This window comes from Capsicum annuum, chromosome 12 (assembly GCF_002878395.1).
Source record: "Capsicum annuum cultivar UCD-10X-F1 chromosome 12, UCD10Xv1.1, whole genome shotgun sequence".
In the NCBI taxonomy this organism is placed as follows: Eukaryota; Viridiplantae; Streptophyta; class Magnoliopsida; order Solanales; family Solanaceae; genus Capsicum; species Capsicum annuum.
Genome location: NC_061122.1, coordinates 8,542,059 through 8,553,234, shown reverse-complemented (window position 1 = coordinate 8,553,234; position 11,176 = coordinate 8,542,059). Strand labels below are relative to the sequence as shown.

The window sequence follows — 11,176 nt, the reverse complement described above, 5'->3', positions numbered from 1 at the left end:
TAAGGAACCATTATCTATACGGTTAAATTTTATATTTACTAAGGTGATATAATTTATTTATTTTTTTTGTACTTGGCTAGATTTTAAATGTTAAATATTTCTCCTAAAAACAAACTAAAAGTCACCACCATTGCAAATTGTCCATTGCTATTTTTGTCAAAACTTTTGATCCATTTCAAAAAGGAATGGACCAACTATACCAACTTGGGCCAGGTATAAGAGGAACAGGCCCACAACAGCGAGACGCCCACTCGAGCAAGGGTGAAGGCGCTTGAGACCAACAGGGATGGTGAATGCACACTAACTTGAGACCGATCGGGATGGTGAATGCACACTAAGGGGTCGATTGGTTTGAGGTATAAAAAATCAAAGGGATAAGTTATTTCGGGATAAAATAAAAGATCACTTAATCCCTTGTTTGATTAGAGGAATTAATCCAACCTGGGATAACTTATCCCATCATTTTCCCCTTAGTGATGGGATAACTTATCCCATATACATGTTAGGATAAGTTATCTTGGGTAATCCCGAAGTAACTAATCCCGAGATAACAATTTCCCAACCAAACGACCCCTAACAGACAACTAGAAGGATGATGTGTTAGGTATCTTATAAGGCACTTACAACCTTCGGCGAAATCGCATATAACACACACTAATGGACATGCTATTTCCAACGGCACATGGCGTTTTCCCATTGGTCGCAGGCATTATTACCGCCTTATAAGTAGAGACCCCCTCCTTCATTGTAAAGGATCAGATGTTTGCTCACCTTTATCCTATAAGCAATACAATAAACTCTGATTTGGTTCTTAGGCTTTCTCTACTTTTCTTTTGTTGTTTGAGCTTTTGTTATTACTTTCTTACTATCATATGTCCGTTCACAATTGTATGAATACTTAGTGGAATTGCACATTAAAAACTCCTTAATTTTACATTCCATCTCCGCCACATTCATCTCTAATGTGATTCGTTCGTATTATTTACTTTTTTGCAGACGCATACCGTTAATCCGAAGCTAAAAGGCCTCAATGCATGCTCTCGACCAACACAAAAATCTAACAATCCCAAATCGGCAATAAATGGTCCCATATGCGTGTTCCGAGGAAAATGAACTATATACAAATCTTATCTCTATCTTCATAGGGCAGAGAAGTTAATTTCGACGGACCTTTGCCTCAATAAAATCATATTTCAAAGTAGCTTAAATCAAACATGTTTTAAAAGTAAAATTTATAGTAAAACTTATATAAATTTCAAAAAGTTTACCCCTAATTGCTCCCTATCCTTACTCTTTGCTAAATTAAAAATAATTTCTTATTTATAATTTTTGAATACATAATCAACATCCGGATATATAATATTGAAGTTGAGCTACAGAGTTTTGAACTTAAGAAAGTACCAATTAACTAATCAATTTTTGCTCGGATACATAATTAACATTCGAATACATAAGTTTAATTACTGAGATGTATCCATTTCATAAATTATTTGGTTCAGATATACAATAAATTAAGTAGATCAAAAGGAGATGCATAATTAAAATTATGTATCCGAAAATTTATGCATTTATGGATATATTCAGTTGTTTTTATTTTAAAAATAGATTTAGGTAATTAATAAAAATAATAATTTTTTATGTTTTTTAGAAAAGATAATTTGTGTTGTTATGTAGTAATTTTTTTTTAAGTATTACACAACTTTATTTTATTAAAATTCTAATTTCACTTTCAATTCTAGTTTATTCAAAATATTAATCGAAGGGTTTCGTTTTTATTTTTGGGAATAGGCGCGAAAACCAAAAAAAAAAATCCGCGCAATTTATTCCCACCAACAGGCGGGAAACAAAACATAAATGCCCAAAACTTTCACAATTTTTTTTAAATTTCTACCAAACAAACAACACGCGCCCCCCACCCCCTCCCACCCCCCACTATTTCTTCTACATTTCTCCCTCATTTCTAGGGTTTTACTTCAATCTTCCACTAGAAGTTTCGCGAATTTGTTCTAGAATCTTCGAGAAACTTTGCACGGAGCAATGTCGGAACCGATGGTAATCGACGGTGTAGATGAAGTGAAAGTAGAAGCGATGAAAGTTGATGCGAAGAAGAAGATGAAAAGGAAGAGGGTTAATTTGGTAATTTACAGTCCCGAAGAGAAATCGGCTAAGATTGAAGAGCTGAAGGTTGAAATGAAGGGATTGGTTGAGTATTATAAGGAAGTGATGGAGAAGAAAGTGGTACAAATGGAGGAAATGAAAGGTTTGGGGTCAGGGTTAGGCTTGAATAGTGTGATTGGTTGCATGCTAGAGGAAAGTGATTTATCGTTATCGAAATTGGTTGATGTAATAGTTGAAAAGATTAGTGATAGTGAGGGAAGTAGTAGTAAGGTTAGTGTGAAGAGTGCTGTGATTTTGGTTGGTCAGAGGGTGTTTTACGGAGTTCCGAATGGAGATGTGGATGTCTTGGAGGATGAATCCGAGTCTGCTCTTTGGTGTTGGGAGGTAAAATTTTTCAAATTTGTGTTGTAATTGTCAGAATTTAGGGTATTTTTTATATGGATATTGAATCTTGTATTGATGTTACTATTTGACTTGCATTTATGTCTTTATTTAAGAAACTTTGATTGCGATTTGAGTGGGTTAAAGTTCCATATCGGTTGGGGATTAAATTGGTGCAATGTATATATGCTTTTGGGTTGGGTTGGGTTAGATCCAAATGTCATATGGTATTAGAGCTAGGTCCATCCATGTTGGGATTCCTGGTCCTTGCTCTAGTTGGATTTGAGCATGAAAGGGGTGTTAGAGTGGGTTGGAAGTCCTATATCGGTTGGGAATAAACCGGTGATTGCACATATGTTTTTGGAGTTGAGTTAGACCCAAGTGTCATATGGTTCTAGAGAGTGGTACTAGAGAGCTAGGTCCATCCATGGTTAGATTACTGGTTCATGCTCTAGTTGGATTTGAGCGTTAAGGGGGTGTTAGAGTGGTTTAAAGTCCTATATAGGTTGGGGAATAAACCAGTGATTGCACATATGTTTTTGGAGCTGAATTGGACCCAAGTGTCATATGGTACTAAAAGAGCTAGGTTCATCCATGGTTGGATTAATGGTCCATTCTCTTATTGAATTTTAGCGTGAAGGGGTTGTTAGAGTGGGTTCAAGTTGGGAATAAATTGATAGTTTGCATTTATGAACTTAGAAAATGCTTTAATTATGAGCTAGTTTATGGGGTTGAGTTAGACTCATGTCTTTACACTTTAGTTTATCGATTTTCTAAGATCTTTTATATCTCTTTTTTTTGGGCATGTGTGTGTTTCATTATGGTAACTTTAGTGTTAAAAGATGTGCAAATGATTGTTGTAGATTTTTAATTTGGTGTATTAATGTTGATTGTTGCTTATGCTATTTAGATTGCTTACGTTATGTTGCTTGATGTGTCAAATGAGTGTCTTGTTTCTGTCTATGTTGTTTAGATTCTCCAAAACCGATGCCACACCCTTGTTGGATTCTTCAAAAAATTCACTACTTTTTGGAGAATCCCCCCAACACCTGCCGCTATCTTGACAGAGTATGAGCAACATAGGCTTCAATAGTCAGCTTTAATGATTATTCACTGATTAGATTTAATATTGATATGGAAATTTCTAGTAATCATGCATAGTTGTGCTAGTTAAGGGTGGGCCCATGTGTAATGGTGGGACTGCACTTGCATCCGTGAACTTCGGAAGAAACTCTCTATATATGCATATACACCTTGAAAAATTTACATATTTTAGTAGTACCCCTCAAAGATATTGACTGGATTGGGTCAATTGGTTGGCATGCCCCTTTGGCCGGTAGCCTCACCCTTGCGACCCAAATTCGATTCCTGACTGCAGCTATTTGTATTTTTTTGGAGTTTGAGACCTGTGTCTTTTTTACAAATTATAAGCCACCTAATTTTATTTTTACATTTTTATTCTTTAATCCCCTCTCTCACCTTACTTTTTCATTAATTTCCTCCTCCCAAAAGCCTCAAATCTAATGCCTACTTTTCCCACTTCCCAGTTCTTCCCCATGTAATTGAAGAAAGAGTTCTCCCCATTTTTATTTCTTAACTCAATTTTCATTCTTCCATTCTTAGTTTCTCATAAATCACTGAATGAGGAACGTCTCCCACAATTAAATTCATCTCGGCACAAAACAATTTCTTCCGTGATCAAAGTAGAGCCAATAACTGAACTTCTCTAACATTAAAGCTTTCCTTAATTGTTTAGTTTGTTACTTTCAAAAATAGTATTTGTAACTGCAAGCAACAATGTCATTATCAATCGTTTCAAAATATGAAAACACTTCAAGTTCAAGTATGACTGGATGATGTACATTTGTTATATTAGTGCCAAATTAATGATATTTGATAATATTGAAGTTTGTACGTTATCATATCATTAAGTTTTTTAAAAGTTGCACCAAACTTTGTTGCTAGTAATTTGCATACTAATAGTGGTTGCCCCGTTGCAATTAAATCTTGGGTCCGCCTCTGGTGCTAGTTACTTAGTATTGTATGTGCTTCAACCTTTCAATTAGGTGATTTAATTTTGCATGCTGCTTTAGTGAATGGATTTGATTCTAGAAAGTGGAAACCCATATACAGCAACAATGCCCACAGTTTTTCCCTTCAGTGTGTTCATGATATGAGTTTGTCTCATCTATTTCAACCTGGAAGGTCGTATAAATAACATGCTAATGCTAATGCAATTCCTTTATTTTATAGACACGAGACCTTAAATTATTGCCGAAATCAGTCCGGGCTACTCTGAAGATTCGCCGGACTTGTCGGAAAAAAATCCATGAGAGAATTACTGCTGTCTCTGGTGAGTGAATGCTGATAATGTACATGTCAATCTGTTTGTGGTGAAGAAGGCATTCTTTTGAGCTTGTAATATTTTTTGTACTTCATACATCCATGTCTCATGCTAAGGTGTCAATGTTCATTTATGGCATAATTTGTGGTACTGCCGCTTCTAAACATTAACTTATTTGTCATCCAAGGGTGTGGCTTGGATGTGGCCTAGTGGTTCAATGAAGTTGGGTTGAGCACCATGAGGTCTCAACAATTCAACAATTCCCAATGGAGACAAACACTAGGTGATTTCTTCCCATCTGCTTTAGCCTTGACAGAGTTACCTGGTACCGTGGCAGGTATCCTGTGGAATTAGTTGAGGTGCACGTAGGCTGGCTCGGACACCATAGTTATAAAAAAAAAACATTAACTTATTTGGTTTGCTTGTATTCAGGATATACTTGGTCAGGCTGAGTATTTCTAGTTGTGTAGTCATGAAAACATAAACTTATTATGGATGATTCAGAAACATGATCATATATTTGATTTTCTATTGGTTGCCTCCAATTCTCTTATTTATTTGATATCGTGTGAATCGGAGCACATATCTCTTTTCATTTAATTCATTTAATGCAGTTCCCTTAACATACCCATTTGATATCATGTGAATCGGAGCACATATCATTTTTCATTTAATTCATTCAAAGCAATTCTTAAGATCTTTTTGGTCTAATAATTCCTGTTCATTTCATTTCCTCTATGAAAACACTGTTGTTTTTTTATGTAAAGCATTAACAAGTGAATGATCTATTTGGTCTTCTTTCAACGAGCTTAGAACATTGATAAGCTGAAGTGTTTGTGTTTTGCTATTGTGGCAGCTTTATTGACTGCACTAGAAATGTTGGGAACTGATCAAAACTGCTCCCAAGAGCGGATGACGGCTTCTGAAAAGCTTGGCAAAGTATTAAATGAGGCAGATATCCGCTTGTTAGTTGCAAGCATGGAACAAAAAAATGGTGCTGAAGTGTATGTGATTTTCTATTTCTTCTCTAGTATTTTTTCTATAACTACCCTCTTTCTACTGTTTACTCAAATCTCTTGATTGATAAAGGGCTGAGAAGTCCGTAAAACAGGAGGAGAGACTTTTGATCAAGCAGTTAGAGAGAAAGAAAAGAGAAGCTGAAAAAGAGAAGAAAAGGATGGAGCGTGAAGTTCTGAAAGAAAAATTGAAAAGTGTGAGTTGTTTGATTCAACCTGTTGGTGAAATGCTTGTTGCTGTTGGCATATCCTTAGAAGTGTGCTATAAGGAAGCACATAAAACCTTACTGGTTTTGTGTTACCCTTGTTTTGTGATACTAGTCACGCCTTCATAAGTTCCCGATTGATTCTTTTTGATGGCTAAATCTCTCTGTGCAGGAAAAAGAGTTAAAACGGCTACAAAGTGAAGCAGAGAAAGAGGAAAAGCGGTTTGAGAAAGAAGAATCTAAACTAAAAAAGCAGATGATGAGAGAACAAGAAGAAACTGAGAAAGATCGACGCCGCAAGGAAAAGGAAGAAGCTGATGCTAAAAGGCAACTTACTTTGCAAAAGCAAGCTTCAATGATGGAGCGCTTTTTCAAAAGAAGCAAAACTAACTCTTCTTCCCAGAATTGCCAGTCATTAGATAAGCCAGCTTTTGATTTTTCCGCTAGCAAGTGTGAAAAGAAGCCTGTATCTGTTACTCTGTCAATGGACTCAGTCCTTACACAGAATGATGGCCTTAATGCTGATGATTTATGGAAGTTAGTTCTTCTTTTTTTTCTTTCATCGTAATGTGGTGATTTTTTATTTTTTTGTTTTTATTTTTGATATTTATATAAATGTTGCTTGGATTTACTTTGCAGGTCACACTTGAATTCGTGGCATTGCTTAGGTCGTTCAAAAGGGAAAGTTCATTGGGGAATCCGTCAAAAGCCCAAGACTAATGTAGTCAAGGAAATTAAGCTAACATGCAGTAAAGGACTGACTTGTGACAATGAGGATAATACAGAGAAACTAGTTGATGGATGGGCTGAGCCTCACAATAATACCAGATCATGTAATGCTGGTGAGGTCAATACTATTCCTTGTCGCCACTTATCAAGGAGGCAACTGTTGCAGTTTGATAAGTGTCATAGGCCTGCATTTTATGGTGTTTGGCTGAAGAAAAGGTGAGCTGTGCTGTGATTCATGTGTGATGAAATTTCAAATTTTATTAGACCATTAATGGATCTTTGGTACCTCTCAATAGAAGGATTACACACTGTATTTGTGTTTATATATCTATAAACAGGCAAAAAAACACATAAAACTTTTGGTGCTTGGAAAGTTAACCTACAGCCTTGCCTATATGTGTTTCTTGCAAATATTATGCTATCTTGATGTGTTTTATATGAATTCAGTCTCCATATTTAGTTGTGATGGTGTACTATTCCGTTATCAATATCTTGAGTGTTACTATGATCATGTGGATGTCAATGGGTATGTGTTCTTACATTTTCTCCTTTCCTCGTTACTGATATTGATTTTTTACATCAGCCAAGTTGTAGGAGCACGTCGCCCCTTCGTAATGGATCCAGATTTGGATTATGAGGTTGATAGTGATGAGGAATGGGAAGAGGTACTTCTCTGATTTTTTTTCTATAGCATCTGTGAATTATGATGATTACTGACTTTTGATTAAAATAGGAGGAACCTGGCGAAAGTCTATCAGATTGTGATAAAGATGATAATGAGTGTTTGGAGGAAGAATGTTCAAGAGGTGAAGATGAAGACGAAAGCGAAGATGGATTTTTCGTGCCAGATGGATATCTCTCAGAAGAAGAGGTTTGCCAGTCCTCAATACCCACTTTTCACATGGAACCAATACATAATTATGATAATATATTGTGGAACACAGACTGTTTTATCCTTGATTGATGAGTTTGTGGTTTACATGATTTGTGAATATTGTGTTATAAGCATGCAATGGTTGCTGTTTAAAAATCTTAAACCCTGCTGCTGATGCGATACATTTTCCTAGATGGTTCATAATTATCTTAATTTTCCTGCATAGCTTGCATCTTCTGTACTTGCCTGAATTATGATATTTCTGAACCATGTATCATATTCTACGAGTACTTGTCTTGAGATAGGGTATGATCAAGTTCTTGATCTATTTCCTTTGCTGCATGATTAGTAGTTGAATGAATTTGTAAGGTTACTTCATGATTCAAGTACAAATGTGAAATGACTGCAAGAAACTGAACACTTTACATCTTACTAAATGGCCTAGTTTTTGACTTATCTGAGATATTTTTGGCTGTAACATACTGGTGGTATGTAAAACATACAATATTTGTTTGTGTCATTTTATATTTGTAGTTAATGTGCTATAGTTTTACTTGGTATTCTTGACTTATAATGTTAGATGAATTTGAATTTTTTAAATAAACGAGAGTTGTGTAAAATATAGTTGTTTAATGAATCACGTCAAGCATTTTGAATGTTACAGCATGGAAAATACTTTTTAGAAAATTGGTACTGAGGGTTTTCTTTTGGTAGTTGGGAGTACTTTATTTCACTACTTGAATATAGTGGAAGCAGGCCAACCACTGCAACCTTCAGCTGCAGCTGGTGATATATATCTATTGCAGTTACACTATTAATGAATATAACTTACTTTCTGTGTGTTGATGCTTCTACCAAAAGCTGCTTTCTCAAGAGAAGCTAGAGCAATCATTATTTTTAGTGTTGCACCTATAGTAACTGGTAGCCCGCTTTGTTGTGATGAAGAGCTTTTCATGGAAAAAATTCTTATTAATCTGTGTTTGTTAATTATAAAGCATATCTTATTTTTTTTGAAAAAAAAAAAACACTCAACTGCCGAGGTGCATGAATATGCCTTTCCTCCCAAAAGGAAAAAAAAGAAACCGAACCTAACATTTTTTTATGTAAGTCCTTTGAACTTGTTCACCTTGTCATGCAGGGTGTACAAGTTGACAAAGTGGAATCTCATGATGAAGAAGGATCTAAAATTTTGTCCAGTCCACAAGAAGGACCGGGTGAAGAGTTTGTGGTGCTGCTTCGGCAGCAAAAATATCTTCACAACTTGACTGAACAGGCTCTTAAGAAAAACAAGCCACTTATTATATTGAATCTTATGCATGAGAAAGCTCCTTTATTGTTGGCTGATGAACTGACTGGTAATGAGAAAGTTGAACAAATATGCCTGGGGGCATTGACCATTTGTTCATTTCCTGGCCATTCATCCATACCAATATCTAATTGTGATGATGTTGTTGAGGGAGATTCTGAGGCTTGCCCATCGGGTAGTAAGGCAAGTATCCCACAAGTAGCATCTTCAGCTGCTCTGGCAGACTCAGATTTACATCAAATTGTAAGCTTTACTTTTCCTTATCATCATTTCCCCCTCCTTTTGGGAATTGGTTTCTCTCACCAACCCAGAGCCTATTTCTCTTGCGTACAAGAGTTCTTAGATATTTTTCCTTCAGGTATCTATACTTCAGTCATGCTCACAAAGTATAAACAAGGTGGTGGAATCTTTACAACTCAAGTTCCCAAGTATTGCGAAGTCCCAACTGAAAAACAAAGTGCGGGAGATAGCAGAGTTTATTGATGGTAGATGGCAGGTGATTTTCTCAAGTCTGGGTTACTGTCTCAAAATTTATTCACATAAAAGAGACCCCTGCAATCAGAAGGGTATAACGTATAAGAATTGGCAAAAGATTTCCACTTTGTGATATAATCCATAAAGGATGACATCCAATATCGTGTACCAAGGATGACTGCAGAAGCAGTACAACCCATGAAAGTTTATCATAAAGCTAATAAAACATTCCAGTTTATCACCCAAGTTAAAAAGTGTGGACAGGAAATGCATGGGACAAACCCTTTGACTCTTCCTATCTTTTCTGGGAAATTATATATACATCCTGTTCTAGTTTTCTTTGTGCCATACCTCTTTCTACGTTAGTCTTACGCGATTTATTAGTCTGAATTTTCCAAGCAACAGATTCATGTTACTTTCTTTTGACATAGTTGATTTCCTTGCAATATGAAAACTAGTTTTCCTTGATGATTTTCATTCGTAGTTAGCTGAAGAATACTGCAGTTTACCGATACTGCATTTTTCTTACTTTTGCAGGTTAGAAAGGATGTTCTTGTGAAACTTGGGCTGCCAATAACAACACCTGGTATGAACCTCTCATGTACTATTGCACTATTTGTTCGCATGAGAATTATGCTCCTGTTTCTTTAGCATCTCTGTTTATTACCATTTTCTTCCTTGTTGTAAAGTTGTATCTTTCAATTATTTACAGAAAAAAGCAGCAGGACAAAGAGCATTGCGGCATTTTTTTCCAAGAGATGTTTACCACCTTCCGGAAAGACCATCAATCTGCATGAGGCTTCCCCACAAGCAAGCCAGAAAACTTCTTCAGCTTCCATCCAGCTACAGCAAGACTTCACATACAAAAATGAATAAGAATCTAAACTTTGTTAAATCTTCTTGCCCCTTAGTTCAAGTTTTTCTTGTTTCTGGCAATAACCTCTTCCGATATAATAGATGCCTGCTCATTTATACCAGGCTTTGTGACTTATATTCTGGTCAAATTTTCAAATTTTCGAATCAAATATCCTTCACAAAGAAAGATGACTAGAATGTGTTTGTCTCAAGGATTACAAGAAAGATGCCTGAGCATCTGGATCTGTATATCCTTTATGTGTTTTCATAACTGAATTTACTGTATGTATATAACAACTTGTAATTCCAAGTTGCATGGTTATGATTTTCTATTTTTGTCCATCCTGTTTGTTTGATTTGGATTTCTATTTATCTGTTTTATGTTTTACTGCTTTTGAGGATCTGAATAGCATTTGGACATACTATAGTTTGCTTATTTGATAACATTTTATAAGAATTGGAGAAAATTTAATAGTTTTTGAGTTGATTTCTTTGCCTAAAGGTGGGCATTATCTTTTCAGTTATAAATCATATCTCATTAATATCTTGATTATTTATTTCTAATTGAAGGAAATTTTGAGTTGATCTCATTTCCTATAAATTGATATTCTCTTTAATTGTGAGTCATATCTCATTATATCTAATAATAGAGGTATTCTCTGTATTACTGTATATAGAAGTGACATATAACACTTTTTTTGAGCATATATATACCTAATTGAAGAAAATATATCATTAATATTATGTAATAGTGGAGCTACTCTTTGTGCAGTGGTGAAATAAGACCCTTTTTTTCAGGGTATTTACGTATTTATAACTAATTGAAGAAACTTTAAGTTAAATGTATTACCTATAAATTATGAAATTTTAATA

General features: G+C 35.3%; 1 protein-coding gene across 1 annotated transcript; it reads left to right on the top strand.

Moving 5' to 3' along the window:
• The first annotated feature begins 1,876 nt into the window (after positions 1–1,876).
• LOC107851090 (chromatin assembly factor 1 subunit FAS1) lies at positions 1,877–10,635 on the top strand. Its single transcript, XM_016696002.2, has 12 exons — positions 1,877–2,502; positions 4,753–4,852; positions 5,700–5,847; positions 5,933–6,056; positions 6,238–6,602; positions 6,705–7,010; positions 7,378–7,459; positions 7,528–7,665; positions 8,807–9,217; positions 9,333–9,470; positions 9,986–10,034; positions 10,161–10,635. Exons 1-12 carry the CDS (start codon positions 2,038–2,040, stop codon positions 10,322–10,324), a joined length of 2,490 nt encoding a protein of 829 aa, XP_016551488.2. The 5' UTR covers positions 1,877–2,037; the 3' UTR covers positions 10,325–10,635.
• The last annotated feature ends 541 nt before the right edge of the window (positions 10,636–11,176 follow it).